This window comes from Strigops habroptila, chromosome 10 (genome assembly GCF_004027225.2).
Source record: "Strigops habroptila isolate Jane chromosome 10, bStrHab1.2.pri, whole genome shotgun sequence".
In the NCBI taxonomy this organism is placed as follows: domain Eukaryota; kingdom Metazoa; phylum Chordata; class Aves; order Psittaciformes; family Psittacidae; genus Strigops; species Strigops habroptila.
In genome coordinates this window covers 16,912,612-16,938,376 of record NC_046359.1, presented here as the reverse complement: position 1 = coordinate 16,938,376, position 25,765 = coordinate 16,912,612, and the positions used below count along the sequence as shown (strand labels likewise).

Genomic DNA, 25,765 nt, shown 5'->3' with positions numbered 1-25,765 from the left:
CTTTTTCACACTTCCTCTCAATCATCACTAGAGAAATTATTATTATTACTGATGATGATGATGATAGTAACAACAACAATAGTAACCTCATGAGAATTATTCATTAAACTTTCCTGGATTAGCTGTTAATAATTTTTGAAACTTCGGATGCATTTTGAAAGCAAACTTTAATGCCAAACCTCTTGAAGTTTTGCCCAGTAAGAATTACAATCATTTCAAAGATCATTAGAAATAAGGTTTAATATGGTATGTACACAACAAAATATTACCTTTACTAGCACTGATCGTCTGTAGAACCATCTCAGCAGCACCTCGGTCATGCAGTCTGGCTTGCTGATACAGAAGTTTTTGCTTTTCCATTTCTTTTTCCTGAATAAAAATTCCAGTCATTTAAGATGAGGACTTCAGTTAATATCAGTTCTCCAAAGATTTTTTTGGTTTTCTCTTAGTATATGGGCTCTATGGCAACATCATGGACCATTTCAATACATACAATGCTACTGAACAGATATTTAACATGTTCAAGTAATATTCTCCCTTTGGTATTTTTCTTTATTATGCTTTTAGCAGTTTATCTGAAAAGAGTGATCTCAATTGTAAATCATTAGGTTAGTTCAAAGCCCACGTTCATGATATATACTGCATATATCAAACTTGCACTTTTGTGCTGTGTTTTTGTGCAACAGTTCATATTCTTAATAATCTTCTATACTGTGGCCATAACTTCATACTGCTCAGTATGCGGCTCTTGAGTTGCAAGTTGTTGCTGAATACCAGAGTAACAGAAGCATCTCAGAAATTTTTTCCAAACATATCATCATATTACAATATAGGTTGCCCACCTTTCCAACAGAATATTTGACAGAATACACTGTGCTTTTATATTTTGCATTCTCTAGCGGCAACAAACAATACTGCATGGCGTTGCTTGAGCAATGGTGAAGTTTGTTCTTTATAATTTAAACGACTACCGAAAACATAAGGAAGAACATAAAGAGCAAACATAAAGGCACAGTTAATTCCAGATGAGTTTGAACTTTCACCAAGTTAATTGAAGTTTGCTGGAGAACTGAGGATGACTAAGCAGTATAAGTTGCAAAATGGAAGTTGCATAGAGCCCTATGACACCAAGTCCATCGGATGGCGTGGTAAAAAGCTTACTCAAAAGGAACATGACACAACCAGTTAGTATCATGTCCAAAAACAACGCCCAAAACATGTATGACCTAAAAGCAGGAACAGCTGCAGCAGAAGTAGCCAGAATGACAGCTTTGCTGCCATAAACTTTCCATCCAATTTACGGAAAAACGACATTGGAAGATGGAAGAGGTTTAAAAAATGAAGGCTTGCTAAATAGAGGGTATGAATAATAAATTAAAAAAGAAGAGGTAAAAAAGAGAAATATGTTCAAATGAATGAAAAAGAAACCTTTAACTCAAAAGCAAACCAACACAGACATTTATGCTGTTACCAGAGAGTTCTCGCCGAGGCTGGCAAATTTGTTTCTTAAATCTTTGATAATATCGTGCTGCGGAAACAAAATTCATCAGGGTTGTTGTTTTTTTTTTTCACACTATTAGCTCTCCTGTGGTTAAATTGTATCTTTATTTTTTTTTCTTTGAATTATGTGACAGATCTAGATGGAGGCACAAAAAGGAAAAAAGAAAAAAAATATGGCAGCTTTGCTTCATATTTAGCCATGCTAAGGTTTGAAAGTTTTGCCTTCATGTTTAAACCTCTTCCTGTGAATTCAACAGAAACAAAACAGAAACATACACACACGCACACACACACCCCCCCCACAAACCACCAGAAAATCATGACATCATAGGTTCGATATAGCTACAATAAATTTTTCCTTGTTTTTCTTGCTTTCAGCTTCCACTGAAAATTTATCAGTGTTTCTTTTTTAAAAGCTATTTCCTATTTCTAGCTACTCTTAGTTTTAGACCCAACAATCTTTCATTTTTCTTCCTTTGGAAGATTTATTATTCACTTTCATTCACAAGCCCAACATCAGCTATACTGCTTTCATTATACAATATTTTTTTGTAAGTTTATGAGAATATGCTTAGAGTGTAGATGTTTCTGCATGATCTACAGACTAAAAGAATGGGTATTCACACTTCTTACAATGGCACTATAGAAAAAACAGTAGAAACAGGCATTGCAAAACAGCTTCGAGTGAGAAGAGTGGCATTTTCCACAGAAATCAAGGTGTCTAGGTAAGTAGTACAAACAAAAATAAAAATTCACCACCAAAACCTCATCATGAACCTTTGTTCTAAAAGCAGTCATTCCTTTGTTGATAATCACCAAAGATCATATTCCTTCTTCAGCCTGACAATGCTTTAGCACTGTTGCTTTCTGTATGCAATGTTAATACATATAAAGAAAACCAACAATATTTTATCTTGGCTGTTTTTCGTTTATATGGGGAAAAGCTGACCACTTAGAAATGTACATACATGTATTCCTGCATTATAGACTTTCTCCAGCAACTTTCAAATCAAGAAAACTTCCTCGTCATACTCTTTGTTGGAAGCAGAGACTCAAACATTTTCTACTTCATTCTATTTAGTTTTGGTTCTAAACTGTTACAAGCAGCCATATGCCAAAAAACAAGCTGGGATAAACCACAAGTTTTAGCTTGACTTTGTAAGAAACAAACTCGCAAAAACTAAATAGGAACTTTAACTGACAAGAGCACCACTGCAATTGTTTATTTCCTCATAATCCACACAAAGAATGATTCTTGGACTCTCTTTTAGAAAGAGCCATATGGAGAGGTTTGTTTGCTGTTACCACTAAACTCTCAGCCACGGAGTGCAGGTGGTAGCACTCTTTATATATTTTTTAATATAAAATTATGAAAGTTAAAGAGTAAATAGAATAAAGAAAAAGATGAAAAGGGAAGAAATTACTTTCAACTCAACTATTCTAAGATGAATGCTTCTCCTTTGAATTGTCTTCATATTTTAAACTTTTCAAGACCTTTGTTTAGGCCAGAAAATAAGTCCTATTAGATAGGTATTACACTGGCAAAACACCTGTTAATTTCAGTGTCAGGCATGCGTGAGTACAAGCTATGTATTAAAAGATAACATCAAGTACTCAAGCAATTTACTCAAGCACTTTATATATATTTATATAGAGAGCGAGCCTTTAAGATCAATACATGCTGGTTTGTGCTCTAGAAAGTTGAATTTTTCCTTAATCACTCATTTTGGACTTCATTGTCTCTAAAAAGCATATACATGAAGTGTCTCCATTTCAGCTTGCAGCAATATCTTTACTGATGTCATCATGTTTGTACTGTCATGCATTTATATCTTCCTCTCTAGCAAGGAAGTTAGTTTTGTTTCCTACAGACTGCCTCCATATTCTTGCCATGCTGATGAGATGACTCAACACATTCACTCCCATTCAAGCAGATATGAACTGACAAAGTATTAAGTCTCTAAAAGAAAAAGTACTGTATTGGGTGAATTTCAAAATCTTTGTGTTCTCAGTTTCCAACTTTTTTCTCCAGTGGTACATAGCTATGAAACTAAACATTACTTTCAAACTGAGCCACCCTTTCTTGTTTAAAGTTGGGTGACAAATTTGACGTATTTGAAATAGCCGACATAGATGTCTAACTCTTCATAGGAATAATAAAAGAAAAGGGTAAGGGATTGCTTAGAAGATTTCACTGTGACTGCAATTGAATCAGCTGGAGCAGAAAGTCTTATGTACATGGGTAAGTTAGTAAGATTATTATGTAAATACTGCATTAAAAATAAGCTAAAAACTTGGAGCTACAAATGGTCACTTAATCATTGCAACAGATTACCTCTTCAATATACATCACTCCTTTACCCCAGGACTGCCAAAGGCCATGCCTTACATACATCTCCATCCAGTAATGTTTGCTGCAGCAGTACCAGGTGGTTGACTTGAAATCAGGGCAGATGTGAGTATGGGACTACTCTTGAAAAGGACACTATTGCTAGTATAAGCAGCAGAAACAATGTAGGGAGAAAAGATGCTGATAAACACAGAAGATGGGAAGCAGCCAGAGGACCAATGAAATATCCTAATGAATAGCCTAAAATCATCATTTATCACTAAGCCCCTGAATTGAAACTCAGAGAAAAGCATGGATATATTATTCACCCCCTCATTGCAGGGCGGGGGGGGTGGAGGGTGGAGTTGGACTAGATGATCTTTAAAGGCCCCTTCCAACCCAAACTGTTCTATGATTCCATGTATAAATAACTTCTCCTGTAGTCATGGAGAGTGAAACCACGTATTAGGTTGCATCTATTCCATTACGGATAAGAAAAACTAACAAGACACACATTTTTTGCATACTATTGGAATGTTTAATTCCTAAGAACTGATACATTGATTGTGGAGCCTGACTTTAATTCTTGCCATTCTTTAACAAAAACAGTTATTTATTGTAAATGCATGGTATATGATCACTCTGTTTATGTAGGCGTGACAGTGAGTTAATGGTGACCATCTCCAATGGGCTAGTGCCTTAAGAGCTTGCATTATCTGTATGTACTGGTATTTGCAGGTCTTTCTGTGCCTGAGATAAAGCACAAGCACAATTGTATCATTTTTACAAAAATCTAGTCAATACAAAAGTCTGTCAACAAAGTTGCTACCGGTAACAGGGATAAAAAAAACTGACATAGGAAGCTCTATCTCTCCCATTCCTTTTCTTCCTGTGAAGAGCCAATTTAAACCAATTGATTTTAACAAGGTGAGCTAGGTTTTGATTCCTTTTTTTGAGTTCCCATCCTACATGTATTTAGAGCACATTAATATGTAGCAAACCAGTAAAGTCAGTGACTCAAACACAGAAACCTATTTGCATTCAGCTAGTGAAACAGTTTGATTGGAAAGCATTTCCTATCAGATAGAATCAAGTGGGACAGTGACACCAATTCTACAGGGAGTCAATTGAGCGTCTTTTTAATATGATAGAAAGTTAACTTAGAGACAAAGGGCAATGAGCAAAGATAATCATAAAAATTCCAAGCAAATACTAGCAGGCAAATGTAGACAGAAACATAGTAACATGTAGATAACTTAATTGTGGGTTTATATTGTGACCTCCCTACTGTCCACACGGTGATCCCAATACAGATTATTTGTACAAAAATGAGACTACACTGCATGAGATACGGGCATGAAAATTGTCAAAAAAATACACTTGTTTTTATCACATTCTAAGCTTCTCCAGAGGCCTCTGTTGCTCTGTGAAAAGATTCAGGACTTCAAACATCACACATTTTTAAATTCTAGAAGAGCAATAGAGTTTTATTCCCATACAAACTGAACTGCCAGTCTTTTCACATGCACATAGAACATGGAATAAAAGAACTGCTTTCAACATTGAACTTTGAGAGAGATTGACAGACAGAAACACACACATGCACACACAGAGCTGGTATGTATGTTCTCCTGTCCTTACAACTGTTTCTACAGCTGTTTCCTGCCACGTATGAAGGAAGAAAAGATTATATGCTGTTGAGAAGTTTAAAAGACTTCTCGATCAGCAAGACAGAAAATTTTCTAGGGAGCATATGGCATTTAGTGTATGGTAACCAGCAGGCAGACTCATAGACATGTAGTATTTGAATAGCTGAATTAATGAAAGAAACAAAGAAGAAATACTATTAGACTGTTTATCTACTTTTTTGCAGGGGGAGGTGGTGTTGTGATATGTACTTTGTGTTTGCGGCAATTAAAATACCTTTTAAACAAATTTTTGTGAGTATGTCTGAGTGCATTCATCTTCCAGGATAATGCCTTTACTGTATGAAGGTGGAACTCTGCAAACATTTGTAAGAGTAAGAGTGAAGCTGATTCTGGAATACATCTTTTCTTTCCTCAGCCATATGGGAACCTCTTCTTTTGTGAACTGAATGTTAATAGAAGAACTAGCAAACAAAACCAAAATCATCTCACTCTTCTCAATGAAGAAGGCTATAATTCTTCTCCATACTGCCACAGGCAAAGAACTTTGAAGCTACTGACTGAAGTCTGACCATCAGCTAAAGCTGTGCATTCCCAATCTCAAGCAAGTCATCTCTACTTAGTCTAGCTGCTGTTAGCCACCGCACAAGTGACTAGGCTTAAATGTCTCAGAATAAAAAATTTGCTACCCCACACACCATACCTCCTCTCAGAACATCAACCTTGCAGCTCTATCAGCAAGCAGCCTGAGTCAGCAATGGGAACTGAGACTTTTGCTTGCATGAAGTAGGCAAGTAGGCTGGTGCTTAAGCCATGGGCCACCTTTTAGAAACAAATGGTGAGACTTTCATGATGAGACACAAAAGGCTGTGTAAGAAAATGAGTCAATTACAAAAATTAACACTGAAATTTCAGAGCTATGTTTTTAGAGAAAACACAGAACAGCTAGGAATCACATCAGGTATAGAGTTGCTATGGAGTTTCTATCAAATACTATCACAATGAAGGCTGAGAAGTCCGCCTATTCAAAAGTATCTGAATCACAGACAAACTATAATGTAATTGATGCTGTCTCTGTCACAAACTTTGGAAACAGAATTCTACTATGCTGTCAGAAATGCATGTCTGCCGAGATACAGAAGAAAAGCCCAACTGCTTTCCCTTAAGAGCCAAATAAATTACTTTAATCATTCAAATTAAATTATAACTGGAAAGAAGATAAGTGACGCACAAAAGGCAAGAACAGCAAAACAACATGAATAAGCCAAACAACACTCTCTTTTCCCCAAAATGGCAACATAATTTTATATGATATATTTTCCATAAATAATTCTTGGAGTCTTTAAAAAGAGTTTGTGCACAAGAAGGGTTTAGTAGAGATGTCATGCTGGAACTGAAACATTAAAAACGTTTTCGAGACCCTTTAGTTGAACTTATCCAAGATGTTGGGCCTAAAAAAATCACAAAATTAGACCCAGACAAATACACACATATTTTTTTTGTTTTACCTTGCTGCGTTGTGATCCTGTCACCTTAAGGAAGGGCAAGGACAAGAAGCGAAATAGTAATAAGAAAAAGAAGTCCAAAACTTTTTTTCTGCAGGTGACTGACCAAATACATACACAAAATTGTCTTTTGAACAGATTAACACATTGTTCGTACATAAGTTTCTTGGCTACAGAAAAAACAATAATGAGAAACGAATAGGATCTTCTCTCAACAGAAAAAGTTGAATGTTGAACAACAAACCCATTATAATTTATGCAAGTACTAATAAATCTCTTAGTGATAAATTTGTTCATTCAGCTCAATGACTTCTTATTTATAAATTTTCACATTTATAAGCATAAGACTTTTGATACCTAACAAGCATGCATGGGCTAACTGAAAAAAAGCTTATAGAAATAAATGTTCTTTTTTTAGTCAGTGATACATCATACATTGCATTTCCGGGGAGGGGGAAACACACCAAACAAAATGAAATAAAACAAACAAACAAACAAACCCCAAAACCAAACAAACAAAAACCAAAACCAAAAAAAAAAAAAAAAACCAACAAAAAAAAACCAAAAAAAACCACCAAACCAAACCAAACCCAAATTAAAAAAAAAAAAAAAGAAAAAACACCAAACCACAAAAAAACCCAAACACACCACACACACAAAAAACAAAGCCCTGAAATTTTGATTCCTACCTAGATATTTACCAAGAACCAGAAATTTATACATTGGGTACATTAGCTGTAACTCAACTGGACTAGATCTTCAGAGTGACTGAAAAAAATTTGGTATTGGTATTTTTTCCAATTTCTGTATGCAGCCAAATGGGAAATATGTACTTAAATAATTCAGTGCTATCTCATGCAGCATCATGTAGAAAACATATGAACACCTGATGTGTACAAAAGAATGAGAGTGAAAGTAAGCATGCCCCAAACCACTTCTAAAAAAGTGAAACAGCACGGGTAGTTTTATAACAAACCAATAAGTATATTTGTAAATATTTAAAAAGGCATGTATTTCATGTTTCTGCATTTTAGAAAAGATATTAAATATAAGTATTAATTGACTTTAAATATATAAGACAATATTTAATGTCAGAATTATAAACTAAAATATATTAAAATATTGAATATGTTAACAAGCTAATTCCCTCAGTGCTCCTCAGAACAGAAAAATTTCTTGTAAACTCCATTTTATTAATGGAGAGGGGCAGATCCCAGAGCAAACACATGACAAGGACTCATCTCTTACTCTTGTAATCAACTTATGTAAATGTGTTTCCTTATACAGTGATGATCATTAAAAAAATCAATATTAAGCAACAATAAATACAGATTTCTTATTCTCAATGTAAGAAAAAGCTTGGCAGTAGTGATGAACAAAAGCTCACCTTTTACTCAGAAGCACTAATATATATGTGAACATAAAAATACTATATAAACTACTGGTACTGAATGTAAATTACTACTGCAAAAAGCAGTATTTCAGTATTTTCATGATCCAAACTAAAGGAGTAAGTTACTACCCATGATATTTCTCCTCAACAACTAAAAAATTAAAGTCAATCAGATAAACATGTACAATTCATTAAATTATTCTCTCTCTAAAATTATTTGATAATACATATGCTTTTGGTTTACTACTATGAATCTGGTGACTCATATCTGCCAATCCAGCTATTGACATGCAGTTCCCTAACATAAGAAGCTGCAGTAAGCCATGAACCAAGAAACATAAATGTCAATTGGAAGCTATGAAATAATGTCTAACATGACAAGAAAAACAAAACAGAAGTATAATCTTACTTCAAAACTCTTCACTTCTTCACCATCATCATCTTCTTCATCATGGCAGCTCTGATACCATGTAGAAAGAAAACATTTACTGGTAAGTTGGGAGTGATGGTGGTGTGTCTAAGACTTCACTTTACACGTAATTTCTCTCGATCTTCATTAATTTTATTAAAACAGAAAAGATGTACAAGACAGCAAAAAAAGTTACCTTTGCCATAATGTCAGCATAGGCCATATACAGGAAATCTTCTTCCAATTTGCTGGTTAACAGAGAGAAGAAAGACAAAAGGAAGAAGATTACAGCCATTATAGTAGAATTGGAACGCCAAAATATTTTTAAGCACCTTAAAAATCGTTTTAAAGGATTTCTATGCCCATAGTTAATTACAAAAGTCTTTCTGGAAAAGTAGGACTGCATTAACTAAGACAAACTGAAACATAAAGTCAGCTACACAGTGCTCAGAAATCCATAAACGCATTCCAATGAAGAGAACATAGCTATTTTTTTTAATTATACCTAGAATATACTTCTATTTCACATTCAGAATATAGCCATTAATAGCAAATACAGTCAAAAGAGAGAGGTGTACTACATCCTGCATACAGCATCTCTGACTGCGAGGAAGTGTATAGGGGTATCTGTCTCTAGAAAACTCCTTGCATCTCATTATCAGTCAGGTTAAAATCTCTTTACATACCACAGGCTAGAGTTATGCTCACACTCACCATATGTACATACACACATTTTGTCCTAGCCTATGCAGTCTCACTTGAACAAGACATATATAACTCCAAATACGGAAGTAATCTGAAAATCTGCATACACTCTGCGGTCTCTCACATCGTCCCTACCATTTTTCAGTCAAGGCTGTTCGACTGAATAGCAGAATAAGTTGATGTAAAGGATCAACTCTTTTAAGGCTTTCATCTTCTTCCGCTGGTTCCTCCCCAGGTTTCTTTAGGGAAAAAAAGATTTTTAAAGCATATTCAATTATCTATAGTGAAAAATGTTTTACTCTGTGCAATTTATTAAACATTAAAAACTTGCATACATGATTTTGATTTGTTCAGCCAGGAGGAAACTAGTTCCAAGCAAAGTATGAAAAGCCTGAATCCTGACCATCTTTATGACCATGAAGACTTACAAAGATGATGCCATTTGCAGAGCTTTGCATTTTCTCTTCTCATAAAAATTAACCCTCTTCCCTAGATTCTGAAAATAACTTCAATCTTTTACTGCTGCTATCCAAAATGAGTGGCAACCAGATGCTGTAATTTGCTGCTACATTGTCCGTTTCTCTCTAGGTTAACAAGCTGCATTAGCTAAAAGTTAGAATCCTCTATTCCAAGTCTTACGCCAGGTATAATGTTCACTCTGGAACTCTGAGAGACTTTGAGGGAGAGGAAATCCAAGCTTGAAGGTCAACAATAGTTTTAGACAGAAGGAGCCATATCTACCAACAACAGTAATACTGGCAGGATGTAGAATTTTAGAAGATGACAAATCAATAATGTATAAAAAGTACTATATATCATTCAATAATACATACACACACAAATAGGGTGGATTGTTTGTTTGTTTGTTTTTATTTGTTTCGGTTCTTTTTGCTTTCAGGTTTAGACAGCTCTAATTAGTTCACCCTAAACGAAAAATGTAGTCCTAAATATTATAATGGCAACCACCAAAGCAGTGTTTTGAAAAGAATCTATACAAAATCTGCCTTCTGGCTTCTTGCCTTTTGCCAGAAGACATTTCAAAAAGTAACTTTTGCTTATCAAGTTATTGATAAAATTGTTTCATCCACACATTTTTCTACAAAGTATCTGGTAGCTCAAGGAAAATTGGTTGCATAAATTAATTTATGCCCACTCCTCCTCCTTGTTTTCACCTAGCAGTATGCACTCAAATATGGATAAAAGAAAGAAATTATGATGATGTCAGATGTTACCTGTTAACTATAAGAGTTGGCCACATGACAGACGTAAGGAAAATGGATTTTCTGCCTATTAAAAAAAAAGTTGTGTGTGCTAGTGTCAAATACATTCCTGTGGGACTGCTTATAGATCTCTATACTTCCTTGTGAAGACCACCTTTCCCACTCAGCTGTACCAAGCATGACTGGTTGCAGCTGAGAATTCGTTTTAATTGACCTACATGCATATGACTGTTTCACACGCTAGCCTATGATGACCATACAAGGTTCATTTCACATTCTGCAATATGAGACAGTATTTTCAGTATCACTGACAAGATCTGAACAATGCAAATTATAATTCTAGTTATCTCCCCATTATGGAGGTCTTTCCCTGCTCCATATTTCAATCTCATTTATGATGCTGACCTTTCTCTTTAATTAAATGGCAGCAATCTATACTTATGTTATCAATCAGAACATCTCTCTAATGTTATCAAAACTGAATGATGAAGCGAAAAGGCAAAAGTTGTGTTAATGTTTAATACAAGTTATCAGTTTTCATAGATTTAATTCAAGTTAAATGGGGGATCAAATTCACCAATGACTGAGTTAAGTAGAACTCATTAAGCATAGTATGATCCCTAGAACTAAATGATTTTCTGAAATTCTGGGAAACAAGTATTGTTAATGTCCAATGTTTTGAGAAATTTGCCCTAACATTAAAGTGTAAAATAAAAAGCTTTAACTGAATGTAACATAGGCGGATAAAACAAATAAGTTTTAGTTGCCATTTCTAAATGTTGAAATTTTAAAAGATATAATTTTGTATCATCTAATTAACATCCATTAAACATATTGTTCTTATAAATTATCATATCAAGTAATGCCAACCCAGAAAACTAACCAACAATTTTATCATATAAGCTTAAGTGTTCATATAACTTATTTAGTTGAAGCAGAAGCATTTTAACTATTAACAAAGATAGTGTGGAATATTGTATGATTTTAATATAAAACATTAAAAATCTAGTTCCCTTAGAGGCTTGATCTGTTAAATCAAAATTAAGAATCAGCAGAATCAAGCTCCTCAAATAGAGGACTTATGAATACTTTTTTCTTTTACTATACAGACGTGAAAGAAGTGGAGTCACTTTTGTATAACAGACTTAAGGACAGAAGTTTTAGGCAACAAAACTGCAAGTTTAGTCCAGTCCTCTGCTTTAGGGGATGCAAACACTCATCTCCCACATCCCAAAAAAGCCTGGGTCTGGCAAAGTCTAGAAGGAAGTAGTTTTTACTGAATTTCTCCCTTTAAATTATTCTTACTTAGCAGAAAAGACAGTTCAAGACACTCAGTACTGAGAAAGAACATGCTACACCATACAACATTGTAGTTTACTGACTACAGAGAGTTAAAGGACAGGAAGTTTTGGCTATATTTTCTGGGCCCTGGACAGTTCCGGTTTCTACTTAACATGTTAACAGTTCAGAAACTTCAGATAATCCTTCAAGCATACATTAGAGAACCCAAGGTTCCTCCTTTGCCCGCTTCCAGATGGGTTCTGCCACCACAGCCCAGGCTGTGATTCCATCTTGACAGTCCAATAAATCTTTAAATCCTTGCTATACCAGGGTACAATTTCTCTAAGAAGGACAGAGAACCTTCACCAGGATCACAACATCTTTCATGAAGTCGACACAAATTTGGGTCAGCCCTACAGAGCTGAACAGTAGAACCTCAAACTCTCAACCTCCAAGAGAGTGCTCTAAAGCAGCAAGCATGTGATAGAAATTTATTTAAAAGACAGAGTTTTGTTTGCTCTTTTGAATGAAAGATGTATTACATCTCTTCTTAAGAGAGTTCTGGAGACACACTTCTCTCTATGCTTGAGAAATTAGAAGGGAATGCTTATAGTCCTTTACTAAAGGATGATACAGCAGCCAATCCAGCCTGTTTCTGTCTTCTCTAAGACAGTTTTTCACATAAGCTACCTGTCAGTAAAGAGTTCTGCATTAGCAAATATATGGTTTCATAGAGGAGGTAAGGAGATAGATAACTCTTGCTGTCAAAGTACAACCAAATGACCATACTGGGTTATTTCTTCACACGGATATATACACATGCAGAGTGTTATGTCATTCCACATGCCATATGTACACACACATGCTCTCAACTGCTAATACGTAACTATTCTTGACATTGAACCTGCATTCTCTAAAATATTTGCAGGGTGTTAGGATACATGAAGATATCAGTTTAAAAGGTTGCATACAAAGTAAGTATTTGCAGAAGTGTCTTGCTTTTTCACAATGCTTGATCATACAATAAGGATGCCACAAAAAAGGAATTCTGCATGTGTGCAGGCAAAAACAAACTTCCATAGTCTGCTTGTGTTGAGACCGTTGCTGCTGATCTTCCTTTCACTATTTTGATCCTTATTCTCAAAACTGTTCACAACTTGGGTAGCTGGTTTTGAGCACAAGCTTTAAAAACTTAGAGCAAAGTATTGTTTTTTTCTAATAGCAATCTCCCAGTTAGCTTCTTCTATTGCAGAGAGCAGGCTTGCCTCACAATAAAAAGATTGATCTCAGACTGTGTTCTGATGGACCTCCCAAGGTCAGAATCATTTCCTAGTACTAGTTCTTGCCCAGCCTTCAAAAGAACTACCTTTCTGAGAGACAACTGTAAGGGATGAGGACACAAAGCTTAACTGAAAATCACCCCAGAGATTTACCAGGCTAAAGACATGGTTCTAACACTTCACTGTTGGGAAAAATCCTCACCTCCCTGACAAGAGGATTTTTCTGTGAAGAAGAATCAGACTCTGCTTCTGAAGGATTGACTAATCCACATCTAGAATTCCTCTAGTTTCATATTCTAACCTTTTGACTTAAATGGCTTTACAAAGTCTTCAAATATATAAAGATTAACTGCAAAGAAAGAAGGAATAGGCTGTTCCCCTTCTCCAGAGGGTAGAAGATAAGAGATAAGGGAATGACAGCAACTGGCATGTAATTTAAACAAAAGTTTCAAAAGTTTTGTAAAAGGTTACTGAACACTTGAAGCAGACTGCCTGAGGGGAATCTGGAATATCCATCACTTGTAATTTTTAACACCTGTCAGAGTGACCTAGTTATAGCTCACCCTTTGGTTAGATACAGCTTAGAAGATGTCTTATGTACCTCACAGACTTGTACTTATTATACAAGATGAATGTTAATCCATAATACATTCCCATGACCCTTTGCACCCAGACGTACTGCTAAGTCTTCTATCAGTTTGTCTTCAAAATAGTGCTCTTCTGTTTCAATCCAAGATTTATCATATCCTTGAAGAAAGAGATTGACGGCTCGGTGCCTAAAAAGGGACATTTAAAACAAAAGCTATAAACTTTTTAAGAGAATATTAGGTTAATATGAACTTGAAGAACTCTCCATTCATTTACAAGGAAAGCAAAACTTCTATGGTAAAACCTGCCGAAGGCATCTATTTTACAAATTAAGTTGACATTAAAATGTTCTGCATAAAACTGTGTCCCATTAACTTGTAAACCCGGTATTCAAATGTATTAATAACTATTTTGCAAACAGATAATAAATAGAAATTTAAAGAAATTTAAACCCAAGTAAGAAAAAAAAAAAATCAATTTGCCACATTAGTTTTATTTTTAATATAAAATATTTTAATATTATTTTATTAAAAAAATAACTGCAATAGATAACTTTGGACTGTGCCAAATAATTGTTTTTTTTAATGTTCAGTATTAGAATTGCACATCTAAAATAATAAACCTTTTTTTTTTTTTTTCCCAAACTCCATGAAATTAAACGAATGATGAGGGTAGGGGAAAGAGGATAGTCTAATCATGATGTTTACTGGTTTGGGGGTTTTTGAGGATTCAGCGCAAAATAGACTGTGTGACAACTAATTCTCCATGAATAATTTTATTAATCATTTAATTTTTTTTGAACACCTGCCAGTCTTATATATTGAAAAGGAAGAAGCATAACTGAAATATACAGGAATGCTAGTTACGTGCAGGTGACCTACTTGAACAGCTACAGATGGAAATATTTTTGTTCTATTTCCAACCATCACAGCAGCCTCATTTCAAGCTAGTATGATTCTCATGCCCTTGCACTTCCTGGGACAGACTTCAAGATTCATCCTACAATCTATGGTAATAGTTATGCATAATTTGAGGAAAAATTAGAACATTATGATGTTGAAAAGATCAGATACAAGTATTCCGGAAATTATTTTTAGAAATTGCATGAAAAGGCAGTTGCCTTTTCCTGAATGTTCATTCCTTCCAGAATCTCAGGATTCTGAAACTTGCTCGACTACAGATCCCATTCTCTATTGAACAAGAAAGAAGAGGAAAAGAAGCCACAGGAAAAGGTGTGAAATGCCTTGAGTATATGCATGTATTTCTTGTCTAATAGAATGCTCTTCCCAAAAGTGCACAACAAATAGACATGTTTTCAGATAAATAGTATCAGTTTATTTCCTCCATTTAGAATATTCAGCATCTAATTACGAAGGTAACTCCATATTTCCAGAGTTATACCATGAGTTAGGGGGAAATCTATCTCCCAAGATGATATTACAGTGACACCAATATGTCGGTTTCTCCATTTATTTCTTATGAAAGGTGTCTACTTTTCAGAAAAGAAAACATAACAGGAGGAACAGGTGGAATAATAGGAAGAGGAAAGAACCAGAAACTTATAATTATGCTTTTTTTGTATTTGTTATTCTTTTCAGAAGACGTATTAGAAGAAAGTAATTAGATCTATTAAAAGAAAGTAATATACAAAGTATATTAGCACTCAGTTTATCAATTACCAGATTACATGTTTTTATTCCTTTTGATCTCACCAAATAGCACTGTATGAACATAAATGCATTTGTGAAAAATAGAATATGTATAGCTCTTACCTTGGCAGATTATACAATGGTGCCATTCTAAAGCAGGCAACTACTGCTCTTTTCCTCTGTTTCGACAGCAGCTTATGCCACACCGCTTTTTTGGACCGCTGAGGATGCTCAACCTGTTACATAAAATACACATGACAAAATGAAAAATGTGGCAATGTCCCTATGTCTGGGTATAGTAATGGTAATAAAAATGTGAGGTAACAGATAAATCAAGTGGAAAGGTAACAGAATTATAACGGATGGAGAAAAGTGTTCTAGACAGAGCTCAAATGATCAGCCAAATTGTAGAATCAGAATCTAGAATATAAACTTACAAGCAAAAATCTCCCTTTCCTTGTCTTTTGTGTAAATGTGTTTGTTTGTGGGAGGCTTGTTTCTTTTACAGATGACAGTGCTAGTGGAATAATAGGTCCTTTGCTCCCCAACATCACCAAAGGATCCAGGGAAGTTAGCATCTCTACCCTTAAAGACTTGGTGATTCTCCTTTGTAATAAAATAAGGCATTTTATTTGAAATATGTAGTGATGATGACGTTTATGTAGACGCATTATTCAACCCAAACATAGTTATCCCAGAAGACTTTTCTAGTTTAGTGCAATACAAAAAATTATTCATAGTTAAACAAACATTTAATTAAACAGAATAAAATACTGCTAAGCATTCAGTGAAATGGATAATTACGCTTGTAAGATTAAATGGTGACATTCTAAAACAAGTTCCTTCCAAAAGATAAAATACTAATGAAAAATATTTGTTAAGACAAAGGATAGAAAAGCATTCACTTTAAACATATAGTTACAAAACAAAGTCCGTGCTAATAATTTAGAAGTCAGACAAGCCCAAATGTGCTAGTTAGGTAATTAGTAGTATCTTCACAAACAACTATAAAACCCTCTATACTTTCCCAAAAGAAATAGCCTCGGCCTACGCAAGCAGATCTCTGAAAATAAAAACAAAGAAGTTAGCTGTACATGGAAAGAGAATACAAAGAACAAACTGATCTTTGCCAGTGCAATAAGCACTGGCACGTATGTATATATGGAGAGTATATTCACAGAGTATGTATATATGGAGAACAGAGCATTTGCATATGCAGATAAAAAGGATTACTCAAGACTACCATAAAAACAGACCCACTGCTCACATATTCATATTTTTAAAGACATCAAATTACTCATTTCAGTAACAAAAGCACTTCAGCACTTGTCTACAGAAGATAAGTAAAGCTGTGGAGACAAATCTTTAGACAAACAGGTGCAAAGTACCTAGGATAAAACCAGCCAGCATTTACCTCACTACATAGTCATTTTTTAAATTCAATGGGAAGCATTGATCTGAAATGGAGATCTGGTATTACAATGGGAATCCAATCTGTTCTGTACTACTGCTGGATTCTATATACTGAGATTGATCCTGTGACAGAACATGGAAAACACAAGGATAATACCTCAGGTTTCACTCCCTGGAACAATTTCCCCAAACTACACAACTTAACCAATTTATATACATGATGTTAAATCTAAAATGTCAGAGATTAAAAGATTCTATATACTGTTTGAACTCAAATACTAGAATCTAATGCTGAATTATGCAACTCTGTACATGCTAACAAATTTTCTTTCAGCTTGGTTAACTTAGATTAAACCACGAGTAAAAGAGAAGACTTTTTGCCCCTCATGTTTCTAACTTTCCTCTGCTCTTCATTCTTCCTCACAGCCACACTGTAGTCTTTCAAATCAACACCCTTTCTCCTGTCTCTCCCTCTCTAGTGGGATAACCATGATTACCGTGGATTTACTTCCGTATTCTATCACTTTTAGCTTGCTCCACACATATTCAATTACATGTAAAATTTAGTAACTCCTTTTCATCCTCTTCTATCAAACTGTGTAGGGCTGCTGACCTTGAAGCAAGCCCATATTAAGGCTGGAGAACTATGTGAAGATGACTTGTGTGATGCAAGTGCCAGGCCACAGGTATTCACATCTACATACTTTGTGCATTCCAAGATTTCTGAAAGACACTTTTAGCAATCAAATGCTGCACAGTGTATATACAAGCACTTTCACGTAACAATCTGATTCCTACTTGACTGAACCAGTGATCTCACCATAATATGGAAACTTCCTGATATGGGGTATGAAAACCCGTGCCAAGTTTCTGAGTGAAACTAATCTAATGAGAGAGCAAAAGAGCGTTGGATTGGCAAACGTTCTTTGAAAAGGAAAAAAAATAAACCCTGAACAAATTTTATATGTAGTCAGTTTATAGTCTGTGGCATAACCAGCAGCACTCATCTCTGCCACTAGGAATACCCTTCAAGTTAGCACACTGTTTCTTCAATACATTTTAAAAAAAGAAAGCCTAGAAAACACAGAACAACTCTGAAGTTCAAAATAGGTAACAATTTGGTAGTAAAATGGAAAAACTAAATTTATCAAGTAGTCTTTGACTTGTAAAATCTACCGACATAGGAGATTTTTTAAATTTCAAAATTTAACGAATTAAAACCTTAATGATCAGTTATACTCTTGTCCAAAGGAGAGGAAAAAACCAAAATCAGAAACAACCTACCAACACCAAACTGCCAGACTATCGAGATTTTTCTGTATTTTAATGCCAGTTTGATTTTCTAAATGTTTATATTCTTGCCCACATTCAGACAAACTTCATACAGATTTTGTCAAGTGGACATTCTTCTTATAGCTTTTTTAAATAGTACATAGGAAATAGCTTTCTAAAGCTATAACTAGAAAAGCTGTGTATCAAATCAGCTGACTGTCCCACTCCATACAGTTACAATATGCAGCTTCTAACCAGATATTTATGTAGGCAGCTTTAATAATACTTTAATAATTCAAGAAGCTCAATTGAGGAAAAACACCTTGAAAAAAAGGCATTTTTTAATCATTAAGTTGTTGTTTTACTTATATTTCATAGTCCATTGGCAATTTAGCCATTACTTCCTGCTAGGCGAAATGCACCAGAAGGAAGCTACAACACAGGTATCACTTTCTTCATCCCTTTCCAAATAAATGATTGTTGGAGCTGCTGTAAACACACTGTGTGATTGACATGACTACAGCATATAACATTAAAGACAGCATGTGAATGCATAAGTGAAAGGCTGAATACTCCTGTTTAGATTAAGAAGCAATCGAATTGGGAAAATATGTCTAACCTGTTCCAGGTGAAAGAGTACATTAGCTATATCAAGGACCCTCTCCACAGTCTTCTCTGGATCTGAGGAATCTTCAGTCCTGTTTGGTAAATCTTTGTAAAGTGCCATCTGCCACCTAATGGCGGGATCCTCAAGCTGCAGGAGAAAGATTTCACGTGTCACCAAGGAAAAGTGTTCTAAACGTAGGGTCAAACAGTTTAACTAGCACAGAAGCTGCTTCAAAGAACAACAGAAGCACTTTATATGGCTAACCCACATCTTTACATGGTTAACTCATACAGTGGCCACTACATTGACTGGGAGAACAAAACTAAAGACCGATTTGTACAATGTTTCTTGAGAGCTTCCAGAGGACTAGAAGTCTAATAATCATACAAAGAACAAATGATCATTGGCCAGCAAACAGCACTGGCAACAGCAATTAATATATTATTTGAGGAAAAGTAATGAGTATGAGGTAGGTAGACATAACTACACTGACAGTCCAGTTACTAAACCAAACAAATTGTTGTTCTATTAGTTGGGATTATTTAGTTTTCAGTCATGGAAATCAGTAATACTGATCTTATTTATGTTTAATTTTTTTTATTTCAGTTTTTTTCAATTGTTATAAAATCCTAATTTGACTGATTGCTATCTAAAAACTGAAAAGTTCGTTTATGAAAATGAATTCAAGATGCATTTTCCTACAAATTGTAAAGAAAGAACTGTATGAAAAAAAAATGCGGGTTTTTTTTCTTGTTTTTCTCTTTGCATTTCATTTTTTCCATTTCAGTGATCTGTGATTCTCTGTTTTACCAGTAGCAATGTCTTTTTTGGTTCATTTTGTCTCCCCAGTGCTTCTGCTAATCAACACTGACGCAACATACTTTCTGACCCCTTTTTGTGCCAATGACACTGAAGGTAAATTCAATCTGTAACCCATTTTACTGAGAGCTGTGGCCAGTGATCATTCCTGATTGTGCAATTTAGGTTTACATCATGCTGGCCTGGATTCCTAGAGCATTTAGGAGCCTAAACCCTACAGACTCAAATAGGGCTTAAACTCAACACTTACTTTTATAAAACATCTCTGTGGATCCAGATTTCAATTTGTGCTTAAGATGAGACAATAATGCTAATTTACTGCCACAAAACATCTTAAGATACACAGTTTACTGAAGTTCCAGGAATGATTATAAACTTACACAGTCGCTCAATAATAGTTTATTACAACCTAGAAAGCCACAATTGGCAGGCATTTCTTCCACCTTTCGGCTTTTCCATTTCTTAACTGTCACATCCATAGTCTTTGTGTGAGCATTTGACTGGATCGTCATGAATGTATAGTCCACAAAAGATTTTTTAATCACAGGTGAAGATGTCTTTTGATCTGAGGACTCCTCACATTCTACCAAGGTACAGCTTTTTTGTATAGGTAGTTTTCTAAGGGTATGAGTAGTTGACATTTCAAGGTGTGAATTAGCATGGCTGGAAGAAGATTTTGGTGACTTGAGCTTCATCCATGTCAAAATGAATGCAAGTTTCATCATCAATTTCTTGAAATAAAAGGCTCGGTACTGAGTAACAGCATGCAGGCATGCAAGGAAAGGAAAGACAGAAACAGGGTGAAGACAAATGTAGACAAAGGTAGACAAATGCATGAAACAGACGCCACAACATTAATAGCTAGATTCAGAAGGATGATTCTCAAACAGTGCAGTTCTCCAAAAAGAAATAAAGATAAATTACATTTTAGTGATAGAACATGGTGTCCGAGAAGCAAAAGTGGTTAACAGACAACCATTTGAAGAAAGAATATTGCTATGGTTGGAAGAAAAACCAGCCTTTCCAGTAAGTGGTATTTTTCCTATTTTGAAAGCCACCTTACACCAACACCATTTTAACTAAGATACATATTCATTCATAATATTAAATAATAATTTAAATTTATAAGACCATTTGGCCTACATTCCTTTTATGTCTGACTTAGACAACAAAAGGCTAGCATATGCATATAGCACAATGGCATAATTTTTCTTAACAAGAATCATCATACTTGACTGCATCTGATGTGTACTTGATTCAGCCATGATAATGACTGAATACTAATGACATTGTGGAATAAATTATATTGTACTTTGTAAATAACTACTGAATTTAACTTTATACATTATACTTTTAAATAATTAAGTTAAACACCTAGGTTTAATGTGAACTCTAGAATGTGTCAGTGCTAAATAAGTCATGAAAAGATGTATTTCAAGCCACTGAGAACAAACTATTTAGCAATAAATAACAAATCATAATAAAGATAATAAATACAATAACAAATTGAAGTTTTGAAATGACATATTTTGTCCGTAATTGAGTTGACTACTTTTCTCATACATGTCAAAACCAGAGCTCTTCAAAGCTAGTAAAGCAATGTGTAGGTGGCTACAAAATAAAGCTAGCTACAATAGCTATTTAGCTTTGCTAGCTACATTTATGTGGTTCCCTTTCAGAATGTCATCTTCTACTGGGAATCCATTTTACAATTAGGAAAATCCAATGCCAGTACTGAAAATTTAACAACTGGAAAACCCTTCAGTATATACTTGGATTAGCTAAGATTACTTCCTTCTTAATTATCAAGGCACCATGAAATTTCACCAATATAAGAATTTTTAATATATATTTATTCCCATGTGTTATAAACAGAGGAGGTGATATGCTCCTGAATAATAGCAAACTTTTAATTGAACCAAAGGAAGTTCCTGAAGAGAAAGCACAGATCAAGGTAGTAAGTATCATTATTCTAAGGCAAGCAAGCAGTAACAGACAGAAAATTCTTAATAGCTGTATGCAGAATGTAACCCTAAAGAAACAAAATAGAAACTGAAGTATTTGAAAGAGGAGGACAAGCGCTGAGAAGCAGCATGAAATGCCAGACAAGAATTAAAACTACATGGCTCACAAGGAGACGATATACAAATACTGAAAATGTCACAACAGAAATACCTATCTTCATCATTAAGAAAATATTACTGAAGTTCACACAAAATCACAACACTTTTAAGATTTGTATGTTCATGGCATGCACATTGCTTAAGTACTGCTGCTCATTAAGATCGTCATAAATGCTCTTTTCTTTCTAGCACTTTGACTGTGTGGTTTATTCTGCTTCTTAGTATATCACAGAATCATAAATCGTAGACTCATAGAATAATTTGGGTTGGAAGGAACTTTCAAAGGCCATCTAGCCCAAGCCCCCTGCAACAAGCATGTAGATTTTCAACTATATGTGGTTGCTCAGAACCAAATCCAGCCTAGCCTTGAATGTCTCCAGGGATGGTGCATCCACCACCTCTCTGGGCAACCTGCTCCAGTATTTTACGACCCTCATTGTAAAGAATTTTTTCCTCACATCCAGACTGAAATATATAACAACATTTGCTATATAAATGTTTCAAGCTTTTCATAGGATTTAACCAAATCTTTTGTTTTCAGTGGTAAACTTTTCTATGTGCAATCCCTATAACTTTAAACTATTGGACTTTTATTTGCAATATTTTATGAAAAACACTGTTAGCTTTGCAAAATGATGTATCCTTCTTGTGAGCTCCCAGAAACCCCAAACTTCACAAAATGTTGCTTGAATCTTCAGATATTATTCAGGAAAAACCACCCCATTACCAAGTCTTAAAGAAAAAAGAAGAAGAAACAAAACAAAATACAATACTTATTGCCATGCACTGAATTGCAGTGGAATCTAGACTTCTGGATGATTCTTATATATGCATTCAGAAGAAAAAAAAAAAAAAGCCGAATTTCCAACTCACATGTTTATTGTCTTGTAACCATTTAATGAGCACAGGAAATACTAGTTAGTTTTTTCCTTGAGGTGAATAAAATCTGGGGTGGGGGGAGGAGGTAAAGGACAATCCTAAATAAAGCACCATCCATAGGTCTGATTGCATCTTCCTTCAACAGAGAAGAAACGTACATCATTTTATTACACTCCTATATTATGGCTTCTTCTTTGCCACTATCTGAAGCATTAACAAAATAGTTCAGCTACATTGGTCCAGTTCAACACTTCTTCCTTAGAGCTATTCATCTGGCACTAGCTGGAATTTCATAACAAAAATGTACACTTTTCCCAAAATATTTTCTTTTTTCTGGATGAAAAATAGGAACAAAACTGAGCAAAGTGGAGATTTTTCACTTTACAGAGTATGCCAAAGTGGCAGCTTCCTTTTACTTTATGCTTCAAACTGATACAAAATAACTTTGAGCATTTTGCAGCTTCTATCCTGAATAATAGAAGGCAGAGTTTAAACAGTGGTAAACCTCACTTCCATCTCCAATTTCATAGTAACGTGCATAGGCAGGGATTTGAAGGGACACATATAATTGTATATAATGCCTATAAACAAATTAAAACCCTAACATTTAATAATTTACATGAAAAAGTGACTTGAAAGAAAAAAGGAACTACAAGTTATCCTAATGAACCAAGGTAGGTTGTCATTATATAGCACCGACAAATTACTTAAAGGGAAGAAAAATCATGTTAAAAAACCGCATGTAGATTACCTTGCCCTGGAGATGAAGATTACTACGGATGATATCTCGTACTTCATCTTCAGTATCTTTCTGTCAACAAAGTACAAATCATATAAATTAGGAACAGAAGGTAATTAGAAGAAGGAATATAAGATATTATTCATACAAATGTCAACCTTGGGTTTAGTTCAGATGATGAGTAAAACTGACTGTGGAAGATTGAGCTGAATCTTAGTGGTGACACGTCTTTTTGTATCAGGCCACAGCTAGCCGTATCAAAGCTCACAGGAACAAGTTCTGGATGGCATCATCCATATTTTTTCACAGTAACACACAAAATGCAAATCTGAATTAAAATTACTAGTATATACATACATACATACTTCAACCAGAGTTTGACCAAATGAAACCAGAATCACAAACACAGACTTCTCTGATTTGATTTTTTTTTTTCCTTCTGGAGACCTTTTATCCTTTATAAGCATTTAGTTCAGCTGTCCAAGGCCATATAACCCACTAGGGTGTATAAAGCAGCACAGCTTGAGAAAGGAGCATATTCCAAATTACAGTCACATTATTTCACTGTGATTTTACTCCTACAAGAATCACTTTTAAGACAGTCTATCCTTACAGAAATTCTTGCATTTACATGGATGTGATCAAAAGGAATATGCTATGATACTGGACATAGAAGTTAGGAAACATCCAGTTCTTATCTGCATTTTCGAATTTAATCTTCATAAAATATAGTAAACACATTTTAGCATTAAAAATCAAGAAAGAGAAATAACTGGTTTAATTTAAGAACAGTATCTCTATTCATATAGACATTCACTAAGGAAATAAATCTGTCCAGACTGAAATGTTTTATGCGCTGAAAATGAGAATATGTGGATTATGGTCTACCATAGTGCCTTTATACAACAGAATTATAGTCTTGATTATTTGTGTCCTGCTGTAAGAATGAGGATGGGGGAAAATACTCAAAGAATTTAATTAGTAAATTATTCTTAAATAATAGTAAAATATTTCTACTTCTAAAAAGTGCAAAAAGAGCACCTACCATACTGAAGCGATTTTTGGCCAGTGCAATTAGCTCCTGGTCTCCAGGAGCACAAATGTTTAGGCCAATGGGAAGTAATCTCTTCAGTGCTGCTACAATGAGAGAAGTCTGCATAGAGTACCGGTCACCTTTTCGCTTCATCTTTTTCCTCTCCTGGTCAGAAACTGCTGCCTGCAGCATAAAGCAAAGATGTAAAAGAATCCAGTATTTAATAAAAGAATTGCCCTAGCAACTTTGCACTTGTGTCTGGTTTGACAATTTCCTTTCTACCTATGTAGCTGCAACCCTATACAATAGAACTGCCGTTATATAATTGCCAATATTTTGCACCAATATCTTGAAAGTCCACTGTATTTCTCAAATGACTATGTTTTTATTTTCAACCCAGTGTTTTCAACAGATACCATTACCAAAAACACGAACAAAAAAAAAAAAGTCCTTCTCTTTAGTTCTTCTGTCTCTTTCCCCTCTGCAAAAAGAAAAAAATAAAAATCTTCACACTACCTTAGACATCTTAGATTTGGTGTCACTGATAAGGAATGACATGTTGTTGATTTCATTTTGTACCACGAAGTTCTGCTCTTCCCTTTTGAAATTCTAGAAATATAGATAAGATCTCAGTCAGAAGGACTTACAATATATGAGGAATCTATCTAAAGAAACCTTAAATAAAAATACAAATTAACTGGAAATTTCTAAAATCTACCAAGGACAGAAAAAGATGAACAATAATGGCCAACTTTATTTACATGACATAGCTCAGGCGATTGTGTATTTTGGGTTTTTTTTTTCCTATGTTAGTGAGAAAAAAATGTTTCTCTGGCTTTGAAACAGCTATGATTGATTGATAAAAATCTATGACAAAAATCCTCTTGTAACTCAATATAAAAACGTTGTCTGGATTTTCTTTAGTAGTAAATAATCCATTTCTCATTCTCCCCCCCCCCCCTTATAAATCCAGTTATATTCAGATACACAGGGAACTTTAAATAAAAAACTGAACTTACGAATACAGAAGCAATTTGATGATCTACCTAGAGTTTCTGTGCACAGTGATGTTTATAATAATCTCACAGTCAAATTCAGGCACAACTATGCAAATACATAGTTGAGAGAATTGTAGTTACAGCAGAAAGGAAATTTAATATAAACAATCCATACAGAAATACTCTTCTGTTGTGTTTATTTATTTATTTTTGATCCAGTATTCACTTGAATCATGTTTTATTTTTATTTAAGCACTATCAGTGATGATGCCTGATTAAGTCTTAAGGCAGACCCCTTGGTTATTGCATATGAACCAGAGGACTCAGACTTCAGAACCAAAGGTAAATTCTGTGTAAGTGGAATTAAGAAGAAATCC

The 25,765-nt window shown here is 34.7% G+C and overlaps 1 protein-coding gene across 7 annotated transcripts in view; it reads right to left on the bottom strand.

Annotated features, from left to right (window-relative positions):
- The window catches only part of RYR2 (ryanodine receptor 2), a 375,228-nt gene that overhangs the window by 48,646 nt on the left and 300,817 nt on the right, over positions 1-25,765 (bottom strand). For all 7 annotated transcript variants that reach the window (XM_030499610.1, XM_030499611.1, XM_030499612.1 and 4 more), the window contains 11 exons: positions 24,907-24,999; positions 24,403-24,573; positions 23,370-23,429; positions 18,810-18,944; positions 15,629-15,741; positions 13,948-14,044; positions 9,623-9,726; positions 8,979-9,030; positions 8,783-8,833; positions 6,984-7,007; positions 270-369 (listed from right to left, as the gene is read on the bottom strand). In XM_030499610.1, coding sequence (XP_030355470.1) covers positions 270-369; positions 6,984-7,007; positions 8,783-8,833; positions 8,979-9,030; positions 9,623-9,726; positions 13,948-14,044; positions 15,629-15,741; positions 18,810-18,944; positions 23,370-23,429; positions 24,403-24,573; positions 24,907-24,999 — 1,000 coding nt within the window. The remainder of the gene's footprint in view (positions 1-269; positions 370-6,983; positions 7,008-8,782; positions 8,834-8,978; positions 9,031-9,622; positions 9,727-13,947; positions 14,045-15,628; positions 15,742-18,809; positions 18,945-23,369; positions 23,430-24,402; positions 24,574-24,906; positions 25,000-25,765) is intronic.